Source organism: Delphinus delphis, chromosome 14, assembly GCF_949987515.2.
Source record: "Delphinus delphis chromosome 14, mDelDel1.2, whole genome shotgun sequence".
Taxonomy (NCBI): Eukaryota; Metazoa; Chordata; class Mammalia; order Artiodactyla; family Delphinidae; genus Delphinus; species Delphinus delphis.
This window is the reverse complement of record NC_082696.1, coordinates 68,135,548-68,163,473: the sequence shown is the minus strand read 5'-3', so window position 1 is coordinate 68,163,473 and position 27,926 is coordinate 68,135,548. Positions and strand designations below refer to the sequence as shown.

The window sequence follows — 27,926 nt, the reverse complement described above, 5'->3', positions numbered from 1 at the left end:
TGTTTGTAAGATCTATAATAGGCTGCATTTTACATCTGCATGGCTGGAAGAGAGACAGACACTCTTGGTTGCTTGGAGTGAGAGGTGGAGGCTGACTGATCTAAAAGAGAAATAGAGCGAGCCTCTGGCTCAGATTAGGAAACCCTGACGCCTGTTCACACGGAGGCTGTCCTCTTCTGGAGATTTGCCTTTTCACCGTGGATTTTTACAACTGTTCTCATTAATCCAGAAAAGCACTTAGCTTGTCACCAGGTAACCTTAATTTAGCACATTCACAGCTTTCCTGAGAATAAAAACACTTACTGTAATCCACAAATAATCTGCCCTGCGTGTCATCTGCTGTGTAACAATTTCCACATGACCTGAGGAAAAGCTCCAAGTTTTTTCAAACTAAAGAAAGAACAGAAGAAAAAAGAAAGAAATTAAAGAAAATAGAAGACAAGGGAATCTTTCTTATTTGAACTTAAAGAGACGTTTCATTTTTGTTTAAGCCATGACACAACATCCTTTTAGGACCGTTACAATAAAGGACTTTATTACATTTTATGCATCTAAGTAACTCAGTTATTTGTTTTATGCCCTAAAAGGAAGGCATTAAAAATAATTAGAATAGAGTTTCTAATCTTCCTAAAAATCTCTTTATTTATTTATTTATATTGGATTATAGTTGATTTACAACGTTGTGTTAGTTTCAGGTGTACAGCAAAGTGATTCAGCTATGCATACATACATATTTTTTTCCAGATTCATTTCCCTTATAGGTTATTACAAAATATTGAGTATAGTTCCCTGTACTATGCAGTAGGTCCAAATCTTTGCATTTTTTGAAACTTAGGAAGCACCTTCTCAGGATAAATGTCATTGCCTCCAAATAAAATTGTCCCACTCACTTGATTAGATTTGCACTGATCCCAAACCATGCAGACCTATGATCAACACTAACTGTATTTAAGTCTCCACCGTCTGAGATGATTGTTTTGTCTGATTTTTTTTTTTTTTTTTTGTGGTACGCGGGCTTCTCACCACTGTGGCCTCTCCCGTTGCAGAGCACAGGCTCCGGACGCGCAGGCTCAGGGACCATGGCTCACGGGCCCAGCCACTCCGCGGCATGTGGGATCTTCCCGGACCGGGGCACGAACCCGTGTCCCCTGCATCGGCAGGCGGACTCTCAACCACTGCGCCACCAGGGAAGCCCTGATTTGCTGGAGGCTTCACTGGGTCAGACATTTAAATCTTCAGAGGAATTTCTTAAGATGAGTTAAAATGTGACACATCTCTCTCCCCAGGGTAGAAACTATATAACAAAAAGCAGTTATGTCTTATCTGGCAAATGAAGAAGGAAAGTGACCCATCATGAATGTCAGTGGTTCTCAAGGTGAGGTCCAAGGAGCAGCAGTGGCAGCAATGGAATTTCTCAGGCCCCACCCCAGACCTACTTTCTGAAATACGCTGGAGTTGGGGTCCTGTAATTGGTGTTTTAACAAAGGTGAGTCTGACACATGCTCAAGTTTGCCAACCCTCGATATAGGATAATGCTGAGGGTATGTGAACGTCAGACCAACTGGCAAGACTTCAGAAACACTAAGCCATCTTGTGAGTTCATCTGTTAGTCTCTGGGACTTCTCTCTAAATGTTTGTAAATTTGGTAATACACTGCATTTTACATCTACATTAAAATTGTTTTATTTCAAAGGTATGTACAGTGAACAGCAGTTTCTATTCAGTCGTACAACCCAAATATCCCCAACTTTCTCTAGCATCTGGATAAAAATAAGGTCACTTGAACATTGATACTGACATTTCACTGACTTATTTGCCTACAGGCGAAAACCTCAGGGCCTATGCCCTCCACACCCCAGGGCGTGGCTATTGAAAACGGGCTGGCCACAAAGCCTTGCTTGGGCCCCCTCTACCTCAGAGGGCTCCCCTCCTCTCTGGAAATTGGGTTTGGGCAAAGGTGGAAGAGTAAGAAAAAGGGTGGGCTTGGGGTTTTTTTGGTGTGTTTTTATCCAAAGAGGGGAACAAGTTGATAAAGGAATAAAAGATCTGTGCCTCAGTTGAGAGAAGTTGTTTCTGCAGCCCTGGGTGCCGTCAGAGACAGTTACAGAATTGATGTCCAACAATAATCAGTATCGAGGCTGCAAAGAACTTTTTGGGGGGGTCTTAAAAAATTGCAATTTGGGAGACACAGAATCAGGTAAAACTAAAAGCCTGTTCCGGGGAAGAGAAAGAGTCAGGGGCTTATAAAAGCAAAAGCCACAGGATTGTTCAAGAATTATGACTGACTCTGATACAGGCAAGGAAATATTTGTCCATAAGGGATAGGCTGTCACTGGTTATTTTAGGGTAAGCGTCCAACACATATCTTGAGTTTCTGGAGCACTGGGCAGATGTTCTGAATGCCTGCTTTAGACGGTAAGTGATCAAAGGTCAGGTTCCATCCAGGCTGAGACATGCGTAAGTCACACTTTCTCGATAGCCTCCAGGCTCGATGTGAGAGAGCTCTCTTAGCAACACCAACTCCATTTTGATTTTCCTCTCACAAGCGGGGCCTGCAGCCCCATCGTGGCAGCTCTACCCTCCTGCACTAGGACCCCTTTCACAATATCTCACTTTCACCCCATTGTGGGAAAGTGTCTCTCATGGTCCAGAGGCCCCTATGCGTTGGCTGGCTGCTCTTCATCATGGTACCTCCTCCTTAGCATCTCACTTGTCCACTTAACATCCCTTCTATGAATATTTCTGGCGCTCTTCATGTGTCTGGAAATATAGCTACGAGCAAAACGTAGAGCCTTCATGCAGCTTACATGAAGCTCCATGGAGCTTTCATGGCATAGTCATGCCTTCATGGAACTTACATGCTAAAGGAGAAGAAAGACAATAAATAAATTATATGACGGCAGGTAACGACACTATTTGTTCAAGTCCCTCAGGAGTCTCTCCTGTGCATTCAGCACCAGGCCCACCCATTTCCTCCACTCTGGCCACCTCATTTAGTCACCCACCGTGAGTAGAAGGCATCCCTTCACCACCACGTGAGCATGGGAAAGCAGCATCCCTCGGTGGAAAAGCTCTAGTCTATGGTCCCTGCCAGCTGCTGCTTTTCAGTTCTGTGTAACTTCTCAGGAAGCAGGTCTACCTGTGGGGTGGACGTCTGCTTGTTTTGTCTTCCTAGCATCTCTACCCCATCCCAACCCCCAGAGAATGTCTCCTCCACAACTGGGATAACATGACCTTGACCCAGGCTGGGCCAGCCCTGCTATCCCTTCCTCCTGTCCACAACAATTTGTCCTGAGAAAGGGTACATGACCCAAAGGTCATGAAAGCCAGTCACAATTCTTTTATGAGATTTGATAAATGGGTGATTAGAAAAGCTCCCTTTCCACTTGGATGTACCTTAACGTGGTAGGAGGCTGGAACTGCCAGCAGGGATGTACCCAAGACATGCAGTGAGTGTACCTGAGAAGCACATAGAGAAATGAGACAAGGGAGCCCTGTTGGCATCTATGGATGTCCCATATCTCACTCTTCCCCAAACCAGTCCCCTCCCTGTACTTAATTACATGGGGTAATACAGATCCTTTTGCACTCAAGTTACTTTCAGTTATTTGCAGCTGAAATAACAGTTGTATGCTGAACCCACATTAATTATGTCACCTACTTTGACTTGGCGTGATGCCAGCGAAAATAATCCAGCATTCATTTTATAAAAATTACCGCAACAATGTGGTGAAGAATCTGCCTGCCAATGCAGGGGACACAGGTCGAGCCCTGGTGTGGGAAGATCCCACATGCTGCGGAGCAACTAAGCTCGTGTGCCACGACTACTGAAGCCCGCATGCCTAGACCCCGTGCAAAGATTAATTCTATTAATTCTTGCCTGAAAAAAAATACCCTTCCCTTGAGAAGGCTCACAGACCACCAGTATTGTCCCTAGAGCAGACTTTGGGAACTTCTGATTACAATAGTTGTCTTTCATAAATCTGAATGCATTTTCACACAGATGAAACTTTGTTTTATGCAGCCAATCCGATCAAATAGAAAAGCTCCTAATCCTAGCAAATACCAGATGTCCTGTTAAATATTATTAAATATTGATGGTGCGATCTTATTACTTTTTAAAATTAATTAATTATTTTTTATCTTTGGCTGCGTTGGTCTTCGTTGCTGAGCGCGGGCTTTCTCTAGTCGCGGTGAGCAGGGGCTATCTTTAATGCGGTGCGTGGGCTTCTCATTGCGGTGGCTTCGCTTGTTGCGGAGCACGTGCTCTAGGCATGCGGGCTTCAGTAGCTGTGGCTGGCGGGCTCTAGAGCGCAAGCTCTGAATTGGCAGGTGGATTCTTAACCACTGTGCCACTGGGGAAGTCCCTCTTGTCTTTTTTTTTTTTTTTTGCGGTACGCGGGCCTCTCACTGCCGCGGCCTCTCCCGCCGTGGAGCACAGGTTCTGGACGCGCAGGCCCAGCAGCCATGGCTCACAGGCCCAGTCGCTCTGCGGCACGTGGGATCCTCCCGGACCGGGGCACGAACCCGCATCCCCTGCATCGGCAAGCGGACTCTCAACCACTGCGCCACCAGGGAAGCCCCCTGTTGTCTTTTTGATGATAGCCCTTCTAACAGGCATGAGGCGATATCTCACTATGGTTTTGCATTTCCCTAATGATTAGTGATGTTGAGCACCTTTTCATGTTACAAACAGCTTTTTCATTAAAATTTAACTTATTTGTCAGAAGATTGCCTACTAATACCAGATGTCAGTGAACTTTTAAAAATTAAACCTCAAATTAAAGTCAATTTGGCTTGAGAGAACAAGTTTTAAATTCAAAATCCATTTGCCAAAACTGTACATAAATCCATGCCAAAATCTGGGCACCTGATATTCTATTTTGTTTGTTTTAACACAGCTTTTATCCCAACAAAGTTCAAATCAGCAAAGTACGTGCAAACCGGCATCCATATCTATTCTTATCACCCATAGCCACATGTATCTTGCATCTTAGAATCTCAAGGCACTAACAATGTCAGAGGATTAACTGTACATTTAAATGACTGTGTCCCTGAAATGGCGCTAGGAGGAGACCAGATCCGAGCCTTCTTTCCCAAATCAGAAAGCTTTCCCCTTCCGTTAATAAATTTATGTAATTCTAGGTGATGTCTCCTTTTATTTATACAAAACACACACGCGAAACTGGAAAGTTATTTGAACTCAGTAGGCTGAAAACTTAAGGTAAAAAAGGAAGAAACCAAAAACGCCCTTTGCAAACTCCATCCCGCGGGCGGGCTGTAGGGCTTGGGAGGTGGAGGAGAGGCCCTAGACTGGTACCCCTCCGCTCCCGCGCCCCTGCGCCGCAGCCTCCGGGCTGTAGGGGCCGCTGCGGCGCCGAGCTTGCCGAGCGCGCTGGGCCGCTCTCTCCTGCAGGGAGAGACGAAGCGCAGGAGGAGAGGCGGAGCGCAGCGGGCGCGGAGCGGAGGTGACCCAGCGGCAGGTGAGGAGCGGCGGGGCCGGGGTGGCTGGACGGAGGGCCGGCGGGTGGGGACAGGGCGGTCGCCCTACAGCGCACTCGACCCTGGCCTTGGAGGGCCCGGCCGCCATGCGGGCCTCGCTCCCAGGTGCGTGGACTCGGCGGCGTTCTCTCAAGCCCCCCGAATCCTCGCCGCTCGGTGGGCGCCCTGAGCCGGGTCTTGGAGATCTCTGCGTGTCCCGCCCCTTCCGTGGACACTTCCACCGCCGGAACCCTCCCATTTCCTGGGCAGTTTCTTGGTATCCCAGCTCACCAAACTTCCTAATTAGGGGAAAGTGGTTTTGTAACTGTTTTCACATGAGGTGCCTCTTTCCTTTTTAACTGTTAAGTCGTGTGTTCCCCCTGCAAGACAATGTCTGGAACTTAACTGAATGCAGTTGTGTTGTTTTGTTTTTTTCTGGAGGCTTCAAAGGTATCAGTCTTTGAGTAGGGCTAGAGGTAGTGTGGGTACCACACTATGGGGAGGGCAGCGGACCCAGGTAGTACTTTACACCCCTCAGATTGTAGGCAACAACCGTTGTCAACATCTTTCTCCTTTTTCTAGGTACAGTAAATTTCAAGAGATGGAAAGAGATTTTTTTTTTTTTTTTTTTTTTTTTGTGGTACGCAGGCCTCTCACCGCTGCGGCCTCTCCCGCCGCGGAGCACAGGCTCCGGACGCGCAGGCCCAGCGGCCATGGCCCACGGGCCCAGCCGCTCCGCAGCACGCGGGATCCTCCCAGACCGGGGCACGAACCCGTGCCCCCTGCACCGGCAGGCGGACTCCCAACCACTGCGCCACCAGGGAAGCCCGGAAAGAGATATTTTAATAGCGTTTTTTACCTTAAAAACAGCAAATACAGAATTCATCTTTAAAATTTAATTGATTATAATTTTATGTTTCTTAAATCTTGTAATAAATAACTTACAAATGCAGAGTCTTATCAATTTAGGAATAAGGTGGGGTGAAGTGGTGGACTAGGGGTGGGCTGGAAATTGAGAGACCTGGATTATCTCCCTCTCCCTTGGGCAAAGGCAATCTCTGTGGGTTTAGATTTCTTTGTTTAAAAAAAGGGGACTGGATTCGTTGGTGAAGATGACAGTAGCTACCAGTTATTGAACATCTGTTTTGTCCTATAAAAAATGTTACCTCATTTAATCCACATAGTAATTCTATGCATTAGATAATATTATCCTTTTTGTAAAGGTGTAGACTGAGGCTTAGAGAGGTTGTCACTCAAAAACATACACCTAATCTGTAGGAAAGTTGGAATTTGAGGCTATTTACACTCCCTCAAGACAGAAGTCCTCTGATTCTGTCCCAAACTTGCTTATTCTAATTCAAATTTTTTTTTTTTTTTTTTTGCGCTACGCGGGCCTCTCACTGCTGCGGCCTCTCCCGTTGCGGAGCACAGGCTCCGGACGTGCAGGCCCAGCGGCCATGGCTCACGGGCCCAGCCGCTCTGCGGCATGTGGGATCCTCCCGGTCCGGGGCACGAACCCGTGTCCCCTGCATCGGCAGGTGGACCCTCAACCACTGCGCCACCAGGGGAGCCCCTCAAATTATTTTTAAGGTGTCCTACCCCAAACTTCAAGTGATTTTCTTAAGTATTAAAATAGTGTGGTATGTGGAACTAAAATAACAAGTACATTTATGTCTCATTAAAGTATTTTGTCCATTGGCTTTGATTATTGCTGACATGCCTTTCACTAATGTTCTATGATTCTGATAATTTTCTAAATTTATCTTCTACTGAGATACTTATTTCAAAAATGAATATCTGAAGATAAAGGTTTTCCCCCAAAGTACCTCAGATTCTTTATATATTGGTCTAATTTTCATGTCATGCCCATTTTATTTCACTGAGTTGTTTAATGTCAGTTGCCAAATATATTCTGGATCATCCTGCAGAGTAAGAATTTTACTAAAGGAGAGAAAATCATTCAAAAATGACTGTTCCTGACTTGGCTTAGGAACATCTTTGTATAGCTTCGCACAGTGTGCATTATTCATTCCAGGGGAGCACCATTCTCACTCACACTTTAGGGTGTGAATGACCCTTGTGGCATTGGTGCAAAGAGTCAGTCCTTTACCTCTGCTGCTTCCTTTTCCTATTGCATATTGCCTTCAACAGAGAGTGGGCAGAAGAAAAAGGTAAAGAACTTTTTACCAGGAGGGACATATGAAGTAAAAACAGCTTAGTTTAGATCTTTTTTTTAAATTTTTATTTTATATTGGAGTATAGTTGATTTACAATGTTGTGTTAGTTTCAGGTGTACAGCAAAGTCATTTGGTTATACAAATATATATATCCATTCTTTTTCAGATTCTTTTCCCTTATAGGTTATTACAGAATATTGAGTAGAGTTCCCTGTGCTATATAGTAGGTCCTGGTTGATTATCTATTTTATATATAGTATTGTGTGTATCTTAATCCCAAACTCCTAATTTATCCACACTCCCACCTTTTCCCTTTGGTAACCCTAAGTTCATTTTCTATGTCTGTGAGTCTGTTTCTATTTTGTAAATAAGTTGATTTGTATCATTTTTTTAGATTCCACATATAAGTGATATCATATGGTATTTGTCTTTCTCTTTCTGACTTACTTCGCTTAGTATGATAAGCTCTAGGTCCATCCATGTTACTGCAATTGGCATTATTTCATTCTTTTTTGTGGCTGAGTAATATTCCATTGTGTATATATACCACATCTTCTTTATCCATTCACCTGTTGATGGACATTTAGGTTGCTTCCGTGTCTTGGCTATTGTAAATAGTGCTGCAGTGAACATTGGGATGCATGTATCTTTTCAAATTATTGTTTTCTCCAGATATATGCCCAGGAGTGGGATTGCTGGATCATATGGTAGCTCTATTTTTAAGTTTGTTTTTTTTTTTTTGCGGTATGCGGGCCTCTCACTGTTGTGGCCTCTCCCGTTGCGGAGCACAGGCTCCGGACGCGCAGGCTCAGTGGCCATGGCTCGTGGGCCAGCCGCTCCGCAGCATGTGGGATCTTCCTGGACCAGGGCACGAACCCGTGTCCCCTGCATCGGCAGGCAGACTCTCAACCACTGTTTAACCAGGGAAGCCCCTGTTTTTAGTTTTTTAAGGAAACTCCATACCGTTCTCCATAGTGGCTGTACCAATTTACATTCCCACCAGCAGTGTAGGAAGGTTCCCTTTTCTCCACACCCTCTCCAGTATTTATTATTTGTAGACTTTTTGATGATGGCCATTCTGACCAGCGTGAGCTGATACCTCATTGTAGCTTTGATTTGCATTTCTCTGAGGATTAGCTATGTTAAACATCTTTTCATGTGCCTATGGGCCATGTGTATGTCTTTTTTGGAGAAATGTCTATTTAGGTCTTCCACCCATTTTTTGATTGGGTTGTTTGTTTTTTTGATATTGAGCTGCATGGGCTGTTTGTATATTTTGGAGATTAATCTCTTGTCAATTGCATCGTTTGCAAATATTTTCTCCCATTCTGTAGGTTGTCTTTTCATTTTGTTTATGGTTTCCTTTGCTGTGCAAAAGCTAAGTTTAATTAGGTCGCATTTGTTTATTTTTGTTTTTATTTTCATTACTCTAGGAGGTAGATCCTTTTGGATTCAAAAAGATATTGCTGTGATTTATGTCATAGAGTGTTCTGCCTATGTTTTCCTCTAAGAGTTTGATAGTGTCTGGCCTTACATTTAGGTCTTTAATCCATTTTGAGTTTATTTTTGTGTATGTTGTTAGAGAATGTTCTGATTTCATTCTTTTACATGTAGCTGTCCAGTTTTCCCAGCACTACTTATTGAAGAGACTGTCTTTTCTCCAGGAGGGACATATGAAGTAAATATAGTTTAATTTAGTTTAGATCTTTTTTTACAGGCAGGTATGAAAAATTCTCCTCTCTTCTATTTAAAAAAATTATATACAACAGTTTCTTTTCATGAGTTGTTAAGGGAACAACAAATGGGTGATGGAAAAATGAAGAAGAAATAAGAATGGGGGCACCTGGACAGATTGCAGAGCCAGGTGGTGGCCCTGGGTTACCTGATTTATTGAGCGTTTTACAGGTGGGCCTACACAGAAACTAATCACCAAATTACTTAGCCAGGAGCAGTTCAGTGCCAGGTTCCCATCATCCTTGTGCGCGCGCACGTGCGTGCACATGCGTGCACATGCGTGTGTGTAATATTTATTTATTTGGCTGCGCTGGGTCTTACTTGCGGCATGTGAAATCTAGTTCCCTGACCAGGTATCGAACCCAGGCCCCTTGTATTGGAAGCGCGGAGTCTTAACTGCTGGACCACCAGGGAAGTCCGGAGAGTCCCCTTTTAATGCAATAAATGAGGTTCCTAGCTTACAAATAAACATATCTTGAAAGCAAGTGTATCTAGAGATTCGTCAGTATCATATACAAATAAGAAAGTGCTAGTTACCTGCGGTGGGAAAAGAAGAGTAAGGGAAGAAGTGGGAGAAAGTGATGGGGAGACTTAGGAAGTTCTGATGGACATGTGCTAGATGTTAACTGTTGTCTTAGGTACTGCTGATTCAAGTGGTAATGTTGGAATAGGTTGTTGCTGTGCTTTGAACTTACGGTGCTGCAGCTTTTTAAAATGGAATTATATTAGCTCTGCACTTGAAAGTAGCTAGTCAGCTTTTACTACTGGATTAAAAGTTTGATTTTGAAATAGAGACTTGTTTTCCCAAAAAGCACTGACAATTAACACATCTGTGAAGAAACAGCTAAGGTTTTGCATCTTACATACTTTATTTATTCAACCACCACATCTTGAATTTCTGCCCCAGGCATATTCCTACAGCTCTGTGTGCTGGGCATGTGAGGAGATGCAGAAGAACCTTCTCTTACGTGAAAGAAATGGGGCTTCCCTGGTGACGCAGTGGTTGGGAGTCTGCCTGCTGATGCAGGGGATATGGGTTCGTGCCCTGGTCCGGGAAGATCCCTCATGCCGCGGAGCGGCTGGGCCTGTGGGCCATGGCCGCTGAGCCTGCGCATCTAGAGCCTGTTTTCCGCAACGGGAGAGGCCACAACAGTGAGAGGCCCGCATGCCGCAAAAGAAAAAACAAAAAAAAAACCATGAAAAAATGTTCTGCTTTGTTCTGTTCTTATATATCACAAATTCTTACTAAGGCCCTTTTTGGCCTCAGAAATCTGTTTCTTTTTACATAAAGTACAGAAGGTGGTTAAAATTCTTTATTAGTTTTATCAGTGGCATAAACAAGTTATGCAGTTTGGGGAGAACTATTGTAACATCTTCAGTGACTGTGGCTCATTAAAGGAGAAGCAGCAATAGAACTGAGCTGTCTTATTCCAGGCCTAGTAAAAGAATGATATATAATGGAAAATATTATTTTCATACGTTCCCCAAAGTATCGCAAACAATGGAAATTGTGGCATATTAAATCTTTTTAAATATAGTGTAGTAGGTAATTTAAATTGTAAAAGGCCCTTTCAATAAACATTTGCAGTGGTTTCTAGCCCAGGTGTTCTTTAATTGTCATTTCTGGCCAAGAGTTTAACATAAACAGAATGTGGATGTCTAGAGGTTGCAGTATAATAACTACTACCTTGATTGCTTATTTGCTTGATTCGTCACAAAGCAAGTGTAGGTTCGGCTTAGGAAAGAGGAGACCAAAGAATCTTGCATGTGTATATATATAAATATTAATATATCTGAGAGGCTTGAGAGGCTGTCTTCCAGGTTATAGTCCAGTAAGGTCCCCAAATGAAACTTAACTTGCAACTTGTAGCTTGCCCGTTTTTCTTCACTTGACAGTTTCAGGAAGTTCACGTAAGAGTCGGGCATATGAGTGGACCCCTGGTTCTGCAGAAAATGTTGGATTTTTTTGCCAACCTTGGGCATGACGAGTTTCAAGCAAGTGTGTGCTGGCTGAAAAAATTTCAGGCATGTCATGGAATGATTCAGAAGTTGTCTGTAGTGAAAAAAACACTGTTCAGTAGAGAAAACTAGTAACTTGAATGCAGTTGAAATTTTAAAAAAATTGCTCGTTACAGCTTGAATGACGTTTTAAATGCTGATGAAATAAGTGTTTTACGAGTTGTTACCTCATATACTTCGTGTCCAAGGTAGACTTCGCAGAAGAGGTAAACAGAGGTTGATGATTGCTCTATTCTGCTGTAATGCATCGTGGTCGGAAGAGATGAGACCACTTGTCATTGGCAAGTCAGCTAACCCCCAGGGCTGCAGAAATGTTTATTTGCTCCCCAGTGATTATGAAACCAATACACATGCCCAAAGTATGGGAGGTTTATTTAATGAATGGCTGAGAATGGTTAGCAAAGGGATGGAAGGAGTGAAACCAAGATCCTCTTGCTAATGGCCACCTGCTGTGCCTATAGCACACGCCTGTGTTTGGATCACACATGTGTTGGGCTTTCCCATTGAATAGTCAGTATGTTTTGAAAAAACTGAACTAACTTTCTCCATAAGTAATAAAGTTGCAAAAATACTGCTTTTATAAAGACTATAAAATGGAAGACTTAAAGAATACTTGAATAAACAAAGCCCCAATGAGTGTTTAAATGTGAGTGTTTGACTCTCATTTCATAACATTTACTATATGAGAGGGTTCAACATTTCCCCTGAAGAATTTTATTATATTGTCATCAAGTTCAGCCTTTCTTTGGAAGGTGTCTTTCCCTACCTTCTCCCTTGCAATTCTGCCCCCCGCCCCCAAGCATTCTGTGGCAGGAATGGTAGGAATAAGCTTTTGCCTAATAGTATCTAGAAGAGAAAAATATTCACAACATGATGACATTCCAGCTGGGAGAACCAGAAGCCAAAAGACATACTCGGATCTAATAGGATAAATTCTGAGTAATTAAGAGAAAAAAGGGTATTCAGATTAAGGAGGTAGCATAGTGGTTGTTTCCAGAGAGTGGCTGATAGGCAGAGAGGGAGTGAGGACTGACAGCTGCTCACCCTTCTGTCTGGTGCTGGTGCTGGGGTGACCGGTGGAGGAAGGCAGAGGGGGTGGGAGCAGTGGAGCAATGGAATGCTCCTGTCCTGAAGGGCTATTGGAAGGTGAGGAAGAGTGAAAATGGAAGGAAATTAAGAAGGTGTGGATAACCCACAGGCCACTTCCACCCTCAGCACCCCCTTCATATAACAAGATACAGTGTGACTCAGACCAACAAACGAATTATCTAGCCTCTTGGAAAAGTAGGAAGACAATTTTTGCATACCTCACTAGTTTGGTCTAAGAGATGAAAAATAAAATAGCCATTTTGCCAAGCAAAACCTGAAGTTCCATTTACAAAGTATGTGTTATACAAAGGAAGAAAATAATTGACCATCACTTTGGTGGAAAAGTGGACTGGAATTCAAAAAAGAATGAATACGGAATCCGTTTCTTAAAGAGCATTATCAAAAGAACATAATCTGGAAGGGAAAAAAAGTCTCTCATTTTATTTTTAGGTACTAAATCATCATTAGTCAAGATGTCTTCAGCACCTGAGCCTCCAGCCTTTAAAAAGGAGCCACCCAAGGAAAAAGACCTGGGAAACCCAGGGCTCAGAGGGGTCCGCTCCACAACCTTATTTCGAGCTGTGAATCCAGAGCTCTTCATTAAACCTGTAAGAAATATATCCATGATAAGACTTTTTTTTTTTAATATTTATTTATTTATTTGGCTGTGCTGGGTCCCAGTTGCAGCATGTGGGACCTTTAGTTGCTGCATGTGGGATTCAGCTCCCCGACCAGGGATCGAACCAGGCCCCCTGCACTGGGAGCGTGGAGTTCCAGCCACTAGACCACCAGGGAAGTTCCCAGGATAAGACTTTATGTTCAATTTAACTAGGCTGTCAGAAATAGAAAGTTCTTATTATTTGATTTTATCTTGGAAGAGCTCTCTGTGAATAAAAAGCAGGTGGAAGGGAGATCTTAAATGCTGTTTCACTTAATACACATATAAAACTAATTATTTTGAGCACATTTGGAGAATTTTAATGGAAAATGGTTGGATTTTAATGGATTGACTTCAAATTCCCATTTAAAATTTTATTTTAATATCTGCATTAATTTTAAGGAAATTTTTATTATTTGATCAAGTATTATTAAGTAAATAAGATCTTCCATTGAAACAAAGAAAACAGACTGAAAATCTGATCATTCTTATAGTCTACAATTCCAGGCTTTATTAATATTTTAACCTAGGGGGATAGTGCAAACATATCTTGAAAAATTTCAAAACATGCATTTGTACACTGTTAGGGAGTTAGCTAATCATTCATATTTTTGTAGCAAGTTATTGAATATATTTGATATGATAAATTTTACTTTTTTTAAAACTCAGATCATACAATGTACTTAAATGTATTGAATGTGATTAGAATTTTAATAACATAGTTGCCAGTATAAGCTGTTTGAAAGTTAAATAGGTCAATTTAACAATCAAATCATTAAATCAAAGTAGAATGTTTTGAAAACGTTGAACTAATGTATTCTTTTATATATATATATATTTATTTATTTACTTATTTATTGGCTGCGTTGGGTCTTCGTTGCTGCACGTGGACTTTCTCTAGTTGCAGGGAGCGGGGGCTACTCTTCGTTGCGGTTCATGGGCTACTCTTTGTTGCTGTGCCCGGGCTTCTCATTGCAGTGGCTTCTCTTGTTGTGGAGCACGGGCTCTAGATGCACGAGCTTCAGTAGTTGTGGCACGCAGGCTCAGTAGTTGTGGCTCCTAGGTTCTAGAGCACAGGCTCAGTAGTTGTGGCTCGCGGGCTCTAGAGCGCAGGCTCAGTAGTTGTGGCGCACGGGCTCAGTTGCTCCGCAGCATGTGGGATCTTCCCGGACCAGGGCTCGAACCCGTGTCCCCTGTATTGGCAGGTGGATTCTTAACCACTGTGCCACCAGGGAAGTCCCTAATGTATTCTTTTAATTGCCAAATACATTTCAAGAATTGTAAATTTAGGGCTTCCCTGGTGGCGCAGTGGTTAAGAATCCGCCTGCCAGGGCAGGGAACACGGGTTCGAGCCCTGGTCCGGGAAGATCCCACATGCTGCGGAGCAACTGAGCCCGTGTGCCACAACTACTGAGCCTGCGCTCTAGAGCCCGCGAGCCGCAACTGCTGAGCCCGTGTGCCACAACTATTGAAGCCCATGCGCCTAGAGCCCGTGCTCCACAACAAGAGAAGCCACCACAATGAGAAGCCCACACATCGCAACGAAGAGTAGCCCTCGCCGCAACTAGAGAAAGCCCGTGCACAGAAACAAAGACCCAACGCAGCCATAAATGAATGAATGAATGAATAAATAAATAAATAAAATAAGAAATATTTTTAAAAGAATTGTAAATTTAAACTGCTCTGAGGCTTGACCTTTATTTTTTTAATGATTAAGATTTGAAATAATAGTAGTACAACAGGTATGGTGACAGAAGCAGAAAATACAAATTTAAAAAGCTTTTTTAAAAAAAAATATTCAAAGCTGCATCACTTTGCCTCTTAGGGTCTTGGATTTTACAGCAGCAAATCAAGGTTATTATAATAGCATTTCTCTTCCAATCACTAAATTTCTTGAGGTAATAGAATAAGTTCCCAGAGAAGAGCGTGTATATTTTGCTGTACCTGGTATATGACATGAGAGGGTTTCTGCCAGTTATCCATGAACTCAGGTGAGAAGAATAGCATGTATATTTCATTCCTCACTTCCTAATAAAATTAACTAATTTAAGGTTTGCAAGTGGGAAGCTTGGGCCCAGAGAAGTTAAGCAACTTTTCCACATCACACAGATAACACTGAAAACTCTGAGCACTGGACCAGTTTTCGTGCCTCTCGTTTCCCTCGCACCTCTTCCAGCCTCACCTTCCTAAAGGTGAAGGTTGGAGATGTCCCAGCTGTGGACAGAAGAAGCAAGAGTCTTCTATAGTCTCTAAATTATCAGGAGTTGAGTTAATTGAATAAAGAACTGGGTAAATTTTTATAAATGAAATTAATACCATAGGAATGTGGTGTGGTACTAAAGCCTTGGCATGTCAAGAGAAAAGTGCAAGAGATACTTGAGTCTCCTCAAATGATGAGTCTTAATGAGGTCTTATAATTTTTTTCCTTTGACAGAACAAACCTGTAATGGCTTTCGGATTGATAACCCTTTCACTTTGTGTGGCTTATATCGGTTATCTACATGCGACACAGGAGAATAAGAAGGACCTCTATGAAGCTATTGATAGTGAGGGACACAGTTATATGAGGAGGAAAACATCTAAGTGGGATTAACAGTGCTGGTTACTGCAGATGGAGCTTTACTGGGGACTCTGAAATCTTCAGGTGAAGATTAGCACCAAACAGTGTCTTGTTTCTTGTTCTAGAAGATGCTGCTGAGGAAGAAGGATGACGGTTGCAGCCAGGCCACTATAGTGAATGTTGTCCTTTCAAAACTGTAGCCATTATCGCATTCTTTTTCCACAGAAAGAGCTGCTCAATATTTTTTCTTGACTAAATCCTCTTGTAAAAGTGCCATGAGAATGGAAGTCACTTTTGTGAGTTAAGTTCTATATAATAAAAAGTACCGATGCTCTTAAATTTACATGGTATTTTTAACATTTTAAGGGGAATTGTGCATTTACAACTGTTGTGTTTAGTTTGTTTTGCTGTTTGCAAGGACAGTGTTCATTTTCTACCTGGCATAGAACCTATATTTGTAAAGAAAAAAACAATTGTAAATTATCGTAAAGCCTGCAGTTAAAAACAAATAGTTTTTACAGAGTCACAGATGGGTCTTATATTTCGATTTTCCATTTCAGCTAATTTTGGTCCAGAATTTTAATTGAAAAGATACTCCCATTCAACTACTAAAATAAAGATTAAATGAGAGAATAACCCAAAGTAATTGGAGTTTTTCTTTTTTTAAAAAGAAAGTATGTTATACTGAGTATGATGTTTTTATTTGACTACAACCATTATCTGTTTTGGTTTTTGTAAATGTTACAGTGATATTATAAATGTAGACCAAATGTTCTTACAGTTATTTAAAAACTAGAACTACTCAATAGATAAGAAAAGAAGGTCTAGTTTTAAAATAACCATAAGAACATGGGTTTACCTTATATATATACCTTTCTGATGAGTGTTCTAGACCTGTTTCATTTCTAGATATTTACCGCATTCTCCAAATCATTGGAATTGGAGCTCAGTAATAAATCTCATCTCTGAAATTTTGTTTCATTTATTATTAACAAGTAAAATAATTGCATAGGCAGAGTTTATCATCATAATGTAATATTTAATTTCCAGTGCTTTATTGTGGTTTTGCAAGATACATGAAAATGTAATTATGTCTGATTTGTAAATATTAAAGAGCTTAGCTAATTATCCACATGCAACTAAATTAAGTCTTTACTACTGAGCCCTAAATATTTCTTTGCTAGGTGTCTCTGTATAGTACACTTAAAGTAGTTTAAAATGCACTTAGGAGGTATAAAATGCCTTTTAATTTAAAGTATTATCTTCTGCTGTTGGTTATTAAAGAACTAGAGTTCTTCTGTTTTCAACTTACGCATTTAATGTCACATCATTGTCTTTAGAGTTCTTCTAGTAGTCAACAAAATAAGTTGCTATTTGGTGAGGGAGTTATTAGTTAGGTGAGCTATCAGGAGATATTGCAGCGAAGAAGGGCATCCAGAACTGGACAGAGGGCGGCCTTAAGCCATGTGATGTGTGTGAATGAACCAGGGTAGCAGTAGATTCCGCAAGGCACACAGCTGTGAAAAGTAGTGCAAGGGAAGAAACCCATTGAATTTTAGGAGCAAGTAACTGTGATACTATTTACAGGGTGGTTACAAGTTCTGTAGCACAGTCTTTCTGTGTGCAGTGTCAAAGGCTGCCTGGCTGTGTGTTGATGTTTTCATTCCTTCTCTAAAGGAAAATGCCACTTTGACAGAGTCAGTTGTCTAAGGAGGGAATGCTCAGGGCAAGATAATTACAGCCTTTTGTAGTCTGGGTTCAAGTGGTAGGAGGAATGTTTTCCAGTGCAGGAATCTGATTGAGATTGGGCAAACTCAGTAACATAAGAGATTCAGTCTTGAAGCAAGTCTTGGTAAGTGAACCTTTGATAAGGTGTAAGCGACCTCTTTGCCCAGGGAAGCAGTCTCTTCTGATAGAAGAGCTATTTGCCCAGAGGAGCGAGCAGTTCAACTGACAAGTTGATAAGAATTTCCTGACGTAAACAGTGAAGTTACTTATTATTTTATACCCTTATCGGGTGACCAATCTGTCCCAGTTTGCCAGGCATCAAGGGGGTTCTTGAGATGTAGGACTTTCCATTTTAAAACAAGGACAACAAATTAGTTAACTCTGATTTTTAAAACCAAGCTTAGTAATTTTGAGTGCTTGCTTAATGAAAGTAAATTTTCCTTTAAGACACTTGTGATATTTCCCAGTTTTATTGCCATGGCACAAAAACATATTTATAGATAACCTGAAAAAAATTAAACTCCCTCCTTTTCTGGCCTAAAAAATCACTTCTTTTTTTTAAATTTTTTTTCGGTACGCGGGCCTCTCCCGCTGCCGAGCACAGGCTCTGGACGCGCAGGCTCAGCGGCCATGGCTCATGGGCCCAGCCGCTCTGCGGCATGTGGGATCTTCCCGGACCGGGGCACGAACCTGTGTCCCCTGAGTCGGCAGGCGGACTCTCAACCGCTGTGCCACCAAGGAAGCCCCAAAAGTCAATTCTTTAAAACAAACCATTTAACAGAAAGTATAGCAGGCTGAATAATACTCCTTTTCCCCCAGCCACCCCAGAGATGTTTGGATACTAATCCCTAGAACCTGTGAATATGTTCCATTATATGGCAGAAGGGTCTTGACAGATGTGATTAAGTTCAGGATTTTGAGATGGGGAAATTATCCTTTATTATCTGGGTGGACTTGATAGAATCACAGAAGTCCTTATAAGAGGGAGGCAGATGATCAGAGGAAGAAGCAATGTCACCCTGCAAACAGGAAGAGAAAAGGCTACATTGATGTGAGTCCATGGGCCAAGGAACGTGGGTGGCCTCTGGAAGCTGGAAAAGGCAAGGAAACAGATTCTCCCCTAAAGCCTCCAGAAGGACCAGTGCTGCTAACATCTTAATTTTAGCCCCATAAGACTCATTTTGGACTTCTGACCTCCGGAAGTGCAAGAGAATAAATTTGTGTGGTTTTAAGCTACTAAATATGTGGTAATTTGTTACAACCCCAGAAGGAAACTAATACAGAAGGTATCTGGGAAATGAACAGCTGTACCATGTTCCCTTTAGTCATTATTTCTAGTCGCTTTTATGAGCAAAGCTTGTCTTACCTAGCAACAGTTGCTAAGTAAGTTAACAGTTTAATCTAGAGTCTAGGAGGGAGCAACTGCTTAAATCTTCCCAAATCCAGTGCCCATACCTTATAATGGCAGAGGCTTTCATTACCATTCTTTACCATTAGGCACATAACCACTACCTAATCATGGCAAATCATTTAATCCTTGCAGGCCTCTAGCATTATCTTCAAACCTTGAACCTCTTCCAGCTTTCTCAAACATCTAGCTTTTCTTAAAATTACTTTTTCTGATCCTAAAAGAGTGTTTTGGCTGTACGTAGTAAAAGACAAATTTAATTATGATCAGAAATCCGAATTACACAAACTTTGTTTGCTGTGCTGTATGTAATAAGATAATTCCACCAGCCCCCTTTGGGAAAATCTTCAAACAGATCCATGAGTACAAGCCATTTAAGACACGCTTTTACACTCACAAAGATATACTGGGTAAGTGACTTTGCTGTTTTTCTTTGTTCTAATGTTTCATAGCATTATATGACATTCTTCCTGATGTGTAGACTTTGATCAGCCCTCCTGATCAAAGTTGCTTGTCCTGCAGGGGTGTCTGTTTGGCATGAGAAGAATGTGGGTTGAAATCAGTTCTCCACTTCCCAGTTGTGTGCCTTGACAGTATGCTTAGTCTCTCAGTCTGTCTCCTTATATGTAAATAGGTATGTTAATACTTACCTTGCAGATTTGTCTTGAGGCTTTAATGAAATATTTGTACCTATTCTAAAGTCTGGCACATAATAGTAACTGAGAGTTCTTTTTGCCCTCCCTCATAATTGGGCACCTTCCATACACACAGGAGAGGAAATATCTCTAAGTAATACCTTAATACATGGGTGAAAGAAACTATATTTTTTTAATACATCTTTATTGGAGTATAATGCTTCACAACGGTGTGTTAGTTCCTGCTGTATAACAAAGTGAATCAGCTGTACGTATACTTATATCCCCATATCCCCTCCCTCTTGGCGTCTCCCTCCCACCCTCCCTATCCCACACCTCTAGGTGGTCACAAAGCACCGAGCTGACCTCCCTGTGCTATGCGGCTGCTTCCCACTAGTTATCTATTTTACATTTGGTAGTGTATGTATGTCCATCCCACTCTCTCACCTCCTCCCAGCTTACCCTTCCCCCTCCCCGCCCTCAAGTCCATTCTCTATGTCTGCGTCTTTATTCCTGTCCTGCCACTAGGTTCATCAGAACCATTTTTTTTTAGATTCCATATATATGCGTTAGCATATGGTAAAACTATATTAGTAGCTGGTGACATAAAAGTAGGTAGATCTGGGTAACAGAATATGTACTATATATACACTTCTTTTTCTTCCTCTTTTAAATCCTTTTGTATTTTTAAAAAATTTTTATTGAAATATAGTTGATTTACCATGTTTCAGGTATATAGCAAAGTGATTCATTTTATATATATAAATATAAAAATTCATATAAATATTTTAAATTTTTATATAAAATATATATAAAATATATATTCTTTTATATAAATATATGTTCTTTTTCAGCTTGTTTTCCATCATAGGTTATTACAAGATACTGAGTATAATTCCTTGTGCTATACAGTAGATCCTTGTTTATCTATTTTATATATAGTAGTGTGTATCTGTTAATCCCAAATTCCCAATTTATCCCTCCCCCCCATATATACACTTCTAGTAAGCAAATCAAGTTGTAATTACAGGTTTCCTTCTCTCCTCATCTCTGTCAGATTTTTCAGTCTGACTTTAAGCCTTAAAAGTGTTTTCCTAAGAACTCTCAAAATACTTCTCATATCCTCTCTTCCTTAATATGTTAAATTAGTGGTGATTAAATTTCACTCCTGATCTTTGAACATGTAAGAAGCTAGAGAATGGACGGTGTTTTGAAAAAGCTAAAATGTAGCGGGAGATCAAATTGGGATCATCCTCTAAAAATATCAATACCAAAACTGATAACTGCTTTTAACTTTTAGTAACTGTTTAGTATGACTTATTAATTATTATTTCTATAATGATTTGACCTTTTACACCCAGAGCAGTGGATATCTATTCTTAATATGCTTTTATTGGTTGATTCCTTATGCCTCCTAGGATATTTGAATCCAAACATTAAGTGAATAAATTAAAGCATGTTGAAATGTCTGTATAAATGCTAATGGGTATTGCATAGGGTAGTTCTCAACCCTGGCAGTGTCCTACAGAACTTTTAAATCCAAACACAGACTCATTGGATTTAATACTGTTACCGAGCTCTTGGGCGGCTCTGGCCGGGGAAGAGGAGTCTCATGTGTCACTTCAGCTGGTGGTAGTGGCGAGCGTGGAGATGGCGGAGACTGTGCGACCACCAGGGTTTTGAAATGGCTGCTGACATTTCTGAATCCGGTGGGCATGATTGCAAAGGAGACCCGAGGAGCAATACCAAGTTAGATGCAGCTTACCCACTTCGAATCCTTTACTGGGGAGTCTATTCATTACCAACAGAGTACTGTGAATATATGTCTGATGTTGCTAAATGTCGACAATGGTTAGAGAAGAATTTTTCAGATGAGTTTGCAAAACTTACTGTAGAAAATTCACCCGAATGAGAAGCTGGAACAAGAAGTGAGGGTCAAGGAACAGCAGGGGAAGAGGAAGAGAAGAAAAAACAAAAGAGGTGGAAGGGGTCAAACAAAACAAAAAAAGAAGACTGTACTACAAAAGGTTACGATAGCCGAAATTCCCAGAGCAAAGAAGAAATATGTAACAAGAGTGTGTGGCCTTGCAACTTTTGAAATCGATCTTGAAGAAGCACAAAGGATTTTTGCTCAGAAATTCTCCTGGGTGCCTCAGTAATAGGGGAGGATGAAATCAGCATTCAGGGAGACTTTACAGATGACATAAGTGATGGCATTCAGGAAAAATGGCCAGAAGTGGATGATAATAGCATTGAAGATCGTGGAGAAGTGAAGAAGCGATTTTGAAAATTTGTCTGTATTTAATGATCTGAACTGATTGTTGATATGGCCAAAGGGAAAGAGGTCTTTTTAAAAAAAAAAAAAATATATATATATATATATATTTATCCTACAGTAAAACTGTAGCCTACCCTCACCCCTGGCATTTTCACTGTTCTGTACAAGGCTGCTTTTTTTTTTTTTATTGCCAAAGTCTAATAAACAGGAGAGGGTGTCATGCTTATGCATGAAATAGAATTTAGTCAAATAAAAAATTTTGGTCATTTGGTACTGACGTTTTCTTTTTAACTTTTTTTTTTTTTTTTTTTTTTTTTTTTTTGCGGTACGCGGGCCCCTCACTGCTGTGGCTTCTCCCGCTACGGAGCACAGGCTCCGGACGCATAGGCCCAGCGGCCATGGCTCACGGACCCAGCCGCTCCGCGGCATGTGGGATCTTCCCGGACCGGGACATGAACCCGTGTCCCCTGCATCGGGGGGACATTTTTGAAAAAACGACTTTCTGTGGAAAGCTTTTCTGTTGATTATTTTTAAATAATCATGATTTAATCAAATCATGATTTTTTTGTTGTTAAGCTGAGTGATATTTTGAAGAATTTGAATTTGGCTTCATCACCAGTGATAACTGTCTCCTTGCTCCTTTGGTATGATAGTTTTGAGATGCTTGAGCATCTCATGGATCTGTAGTTGAATTTGCTTCACTGTTACCAGCCAAGTTCACTTTGTGGGCCTATTAACATATTGTTGGTAATAGTTGTTCAAGCTGTTCTGGAGATTATTTGGTAAAGTATATTAAAAGCCTTAAAACCATCTGCACTGTTTGACCCACTTTTTTTTTTTTTTTTTTTTGCGGTACGCGGGCCTCTCACTGTTGTGGCCTCTCCCGTTGCGGAGCACAGGCTCTGGACGCGCAGGCTCAGCGGCCATGGCTCATGGACGCGGCATGTGGGATACTCCCAGACCGGGGCACAAACCCGCGTCCCCTGCATCGGCAGGCGGACTCCCAACTACTGCGCCACCAGGGAAGCCCATGACCCACTTCTTGACATTATCCTAAAGATATAATGTCTGGCTTAAAGCTATGGTTGAGGGTGCTCTTCAAAGTGCTATTCATGATGTAAAAAAATTACAAATGATAAAGATGAACAATTGGGAAATGGTTAAAGAAATGATGGTTTGTCATATGGTAGAATATTTGCATATATTTTAAAATATTTTCTAGGAATACTCGGAAAGTGTTTGATAATGTTAAATAGGAGGTCAGACCCTCAAATCCATTTTATACATTATTTTCATTGTTTTGAGTGGATAGGCATTCAGAGAAGCTGAGTTCTTTTTCTGGCTATAAATTTATGTGAGTAAAATTCTGCTAACCATTTGAAAATAATATACACCATTGCTCAATATAGTCTGGGAAATAGCAATTGAAATTTGTTTTCCTTACAAGAGAAACAGTGATAATGAATCTTAATGAGAACATTAAATGAATTTAAAATCTGTTTTTATAAAGGTCTTAAGTCAGGTGCTACAAACTGAAAAGAAGACTCATTGTATTTTAAATTGCTATACACACCTTTAAGAAAGTTAGAACTCATTGTTTATTGCCATGCAAATTGCAGTATTAAATGAATTAGTGGGTTTTAAAATAATTGAAATCTTACTATGTATAATAAAGATACATTATCTTTAATCTTTAATATAAATTAAGAAAGTGAAATTCTGCATTAACTGTGAATTTATCTGATAAAGCAAATTTACCCATTAAAAAAAAAAAATAATGTTACCGAGTCCAAACCTGTTCTGCTCACCATACTACAGGCCCGTAAATCAAGTGACTCAGGGCAAGGAATAACGACTTTATTTGGAAAGCCAGCAGACCCAGAAGATTGCAGACTAATGTCCTAGAGAACCATGGTACCCCATTCAGAAATCAGGCTTCTTTTACATTAAAAGGGGCGGTGGGGGGTGGCTGGTTGTTGCAGACTTCTTGGTGCAGGAATCCTTTGTTCTTGCAGCTGTCTGGGTAGGTCAGGTCATGATGTTACTGTAACCTCCAACAAGACAAATTTTATTCTCTGTTCTGCAACTTTTTATCTCTATATGAATGGGGAAGTGTTAACACCTTTAAAGGTCAGAACCTTGAGAATGGGCTATCCTGTAAATTTCAGGCTATAGGCAACATTCTTAACTCTAAGCAAAACAATAGAATACAAAGGTTAAAGTAAAAGAAACAGATCTAATATGGAGTCAGATTTGTTCTTCCCTATTACAATACTAATCCAACACAGACCCAGTAAATTAGAACCTTCAGAATCGGCCCTCAGCTTGTGGGGTTTTCTTTTAAGTTTTAAAATATTTTTTACATATTTTAATAGTTTTTTATTTGGAAATAGTTGAAGACTGATAAGTTTTAAAAATAGAACAGAGAGTTCCCATCCAGCTTCTCTCATTGATGCCTTACATAATGCTGCTACACTGTCAAAACCAGGAAATTGGTGTTGGATCAATACTGTTAATTCAGGTGCAGACCTTACATGTACTTTTTTTCTTTGGTGTGTAGTTTTATTTTACTTTTTACTTTTTATTTTACTTCCCCAGTTGCCTCCCTGTGGAGTGGGTCTGATACACAGTGCTGTGAGTTCCCTCTTAATCAGTTAGAAAAGAACTTACCCCTTTCATGGGTATCTTTAAAGACTGACATTTCCTGAAAGGATATATTTCTTAGATAACTCTAATAAATAACTCGATAACAGTGAAAAGGAAAGCCAAGAAACAGTCTGTGGATATTTGTGATTTCTTTTTTCTCTTCAAACACACAGGTATTGGGACAGATATTCTGAATAAAGGAGAGCAGTTTCAAGAAGCTTTACTCAAAGAACGTATTGCAAAAGCAGAAGCTGCCGTATGGGCTAAGGTAAAGGAAGTTGGAAATCAACCTGAATGCATCTTTGTGGTTCTTTCACGTTTTGGATTTGTATGAAAGAGTGGAGTCAGGCAGAACCGACTTGAATGCTGGCGTCTGTGGGACCAGGGTAGCAAGTTCTTCAATTCCGTAGTCTTGGCGTCTTCAAATGTAAAAGAGGAACAGTAATACTCACTCTGTAGGATTATTGAGAGAGTTCAATGAAATAATGTGCCCGGCACACAGTAGGTGCTCAGTAAGAAGTAGAAATCATCAGGAGCTTCCTCCTGTCTAAATTGCCCCTCTGTGTGGATGACTCCTGCCTGCTCCCTTTATTCTCATGGGATTAAAACCTTTTTAAAAAGACATTCTTGTTGTAGTTGTTTATTATTGCTTAATATTTAATATATAGTAGACCATTCGTTTGTGCAGTGTGTAATGCCCCTAAGTGCCTGTTTTTTCCAAATGCTGCATCATAGCTGACTCTCCTTTTCACCCCCTCTCCCAGCACCCCTTCGCTCCAAAGTCCTTGACACCTTGTCCATGCGACTGCCGAGGGCCGTGGAGGCAATTTGAGGGTCTTGGGGCTCACGGTCAGATCCCAGACACCTCAGCGAAGCAGAATCTCAATCCTCCAGCTCCCACTTCTTCCAGCTAAAGAGAAAATGCCATACGTGACTTCCTAAAGAAAACTAGCGCTCCTTGAGAGCGGGACAACCCACAGTGCTAGAACATTATTTCTCGGTTTCTCTATAAAGTAAACATCATAGCAAAGAGTGTTGGAATTGCCCAACATTAGTCCCAGCAAAAGCTTGATATTAAAGTACTTCGAAAGTATAAAATGCTCCAGTGCAAAGGGTAATAGAAATAAAAATCTTACTAGATATGTATCCTTATCAATAATAATAAAATTTAAATTGATTGTGAGCCATTAATTAACTACCCTAACACAAGAGAATGCTTTTGTGAATAATGTACAATTTAAATATAAGTATTACAATATACAATTTAAATATAACTAATGTTCTGGGCATTCTCTTGAAATAAAATAATGAAACCTCTTCCTGAAGACCCTGATGCAGGGGATCTGGGATGGTACTCAGCCTCCCTTCTCAGTAATTTCAGGCTTTGTGCATTTTTCCACTTCTCTGTATTTTCCAGATTTTCTGCGATGAGCATACATGACTTTGATAGTCAATCAAGCAAGAAATAAAGTGCCAAAGAAAAAAGACAACCCAGCAGGCTGCAGTAAAGCTCTCCTTAGCAATTCCTGAAACAGTGATTTTAGCCACGGTTTGGGCCGTGTTAGGGCATCTCTGGCTGAGGCCTAGTTTGCTATGGGAGGTTTGAGATGGGAACAGAGCCAGTAGTCAGGGGCCCCAGGGTGGTTGCTAGTTTTCATTAAACATGAAAACCTGATACATATTAATAAATAAATGAACTCTTTCAAAGGCAGATGAACGCCAAAGAGAAGCAGTGAAGAAAGCCCTTGAAGAAGCAAATGACATGCACAAAATGAAAATCCAGATTCTGAAAGAGGAACATCAAAAAGATTTACAGGTTGTTATAGTGGCTTGTTTGTTGTCTTTTTAGCGGTACTTTAGTGAAAAGCTCTGGCGTGTTTCATGGAGGTTGGTTGGGAGGCCCAGGATTTTCACAGAAGATATGCTGGACTCCACGGCAACAGTGATGCATGGGTGCAAGAGAATCCCTTTGGCATAATGAAGCATAATGAATGGCCTTTGATATAATGAACCCAAACCTTTATGGGGTTAAGGTATGAAGGAGGCACCCCTGCCTGCACTCTACTTCCCTTGCCACTGGCTCTCTTTCCTCCTCTCAGTGCCCTTCTCCTGGACCCTCAAACATGTATGCACCATACTCTTTCCCACCTTGGGGACTTTGCCAGAATGTTCTTCCTGCACTTCATCAGACATCACTGGTCAAGGGAGACCTTACCTGATCAGCTCTGTCCTGCTACCCATACACTGTCCTGGTCACCCCGCCCTCTTTAACAGCATCACCACCTAGCACTGGTGTAAGTAAATAGATTGGAGGATTGATTACTTGTTGAATATGTGATCGCCATCTGCCTGCAGCCTTCATAAGGGTGTGTCTGCCCCGCTACCACCCTTGTCCCAGTGCCAGCACGGTGCCTTGACTTTGTAAGTGTGAAAATGGGCTGAACAGAGGAAGCAGGCGCTTCTCTCCCTTCTCCTGAGCTCTCTGATTGCATCCTTTTTCCTAAGTTTGCGTTTACCGCGATGCCAAGAGGGACCTCTGTTTCTCAGGTATTTCCTGCAGGACCAGAGGTCACACAATGAGGGGAACTCTTTCCAGCCTGTAACTTGTTCCAGTACACGACTCTGGGTAGTCAGTAAACTGTCCAGGCAGAGACCCAGGGGTTCCTCACACAGTTCAGTCCCAAACTCTGCTCAAAGGAAAAAACAGAACTATTTTCACACGTGGGTCACGGGAGGGACAGAACAGGGCACGATGCAGGTGTAATGATTCCTGGGCAGAGGCTGGAGGGAAAGTGGCAGAAGTGTGGACCCAGGTTTGGCCTAATTCAATAAGAACATAACGAATAAACAGTTCAGGGACCATGGGCCCTTTTGTCTCTCGTTTCGGCCGTGAGCACCTGCCATGTGTCAGCTCTGTACCAGGTGAGATTAAATAGACTGTCCTCAGAAAACTTTCTGGCAGGAAAGGGAGCTCCACCCCAGGGCTCCTAAGGGACGGTTGACCCTCCCTGCTTGGCTCCAGTGGCCATCCCTGATTTCACTCCGAAACAGGAGGAGCGTTTATAGCATGTCCAGATAGACCTGCTGCTCAGCTAGCTGGGACCGGAATGGCCACACTGGTTCTTGAATAGTGAAATACTCTTCTATCAATTGATAATCACCACTCCCCGGGCCCCTAACACCTTCACCGCCCTGGACCTCCCGCAGCCCAGCAATTTGAAGGGGCAGCCGTTTCCATGGGTGTGGGCCTCTAGGACCCTGTCCTGTGCTGCAGCCAGAGGATCCACATTTTAAATATCCCTCCTGGCATTAGGGTGTGATGAGGCAAGGGTAGCTTAGAAGTGATGCCTGTTGCAAGGAGCCTGCCTCCTAGTCTTGCTCTAGGTAGTTGGATGGTACCCCATGTAGTCTTTGTGTTGAGTCGATGCACTTAGTGTTAAAATAGAAGAAGTCCTAAAAAAGTTTAAAGAGGGAGGTTGACCTTTCCAAATTATTCTAAAAAAGTCTCAGGGG

General features: G+C 41.5%; 2 protein-coding genes and 1 pseudogene across 2 annotated transcripts in view; all 3 read left to right on the top strand.

Annotated features, from left to right (window-relative positions):
* Positions 1-1,357: 1,357 nt before the first annotated feature.
* C14H6orf163 (chromosome 14 C6orf163 homolog) overlaps positions 1,358-27,926 on the top strand; it is a 37,903-nt gene continuing 11,334 nt past the window's right edge. Inside the window, exons 1-4 of the mRNA XM_060030444.1 lie at positions 1,358-1,486; positions 5,285-5,483; positions 24,587-24,681; positions 26,122-26,229. Of these exons, the coding sequence (XP_059886427.1) occupies positions 1,358-1,486; positions 5,285-5,483; positions 24,587-24,681; positions 26,122-26,229 (531 nt within the window). The remainder of the gene's footprint in view (positions 1,487-5,284; positions 5,484-24,586; positions 24,682-26,121; positions 26,230-27,926) is intronic.
* SMIM8 (small integral membrane protein 8) lies at positions 5,437-16,849 on the top strand. Its single transcript, XM_060030251.1, has 3 exons — positions 5,437-5,483; positions 12,951-13,108; positions 15,593-16,849. Exons 2-3 carry the CDS (start codon positions 12,974-12,976, stop codon positions 15,749-15,751), a joined length of 294 nt encoding a protein of 97 aa, XP_059886234.1. The 5' UTR covers positions 5,437-5,483; positions 12,951-12,973; the 3' UTR covers positions 15,752-16,849.
* LOC132437355 (density-regulated protein pseudogene) lies at positions 20,975-21,916 on the top strand (annotated as a pseudogene).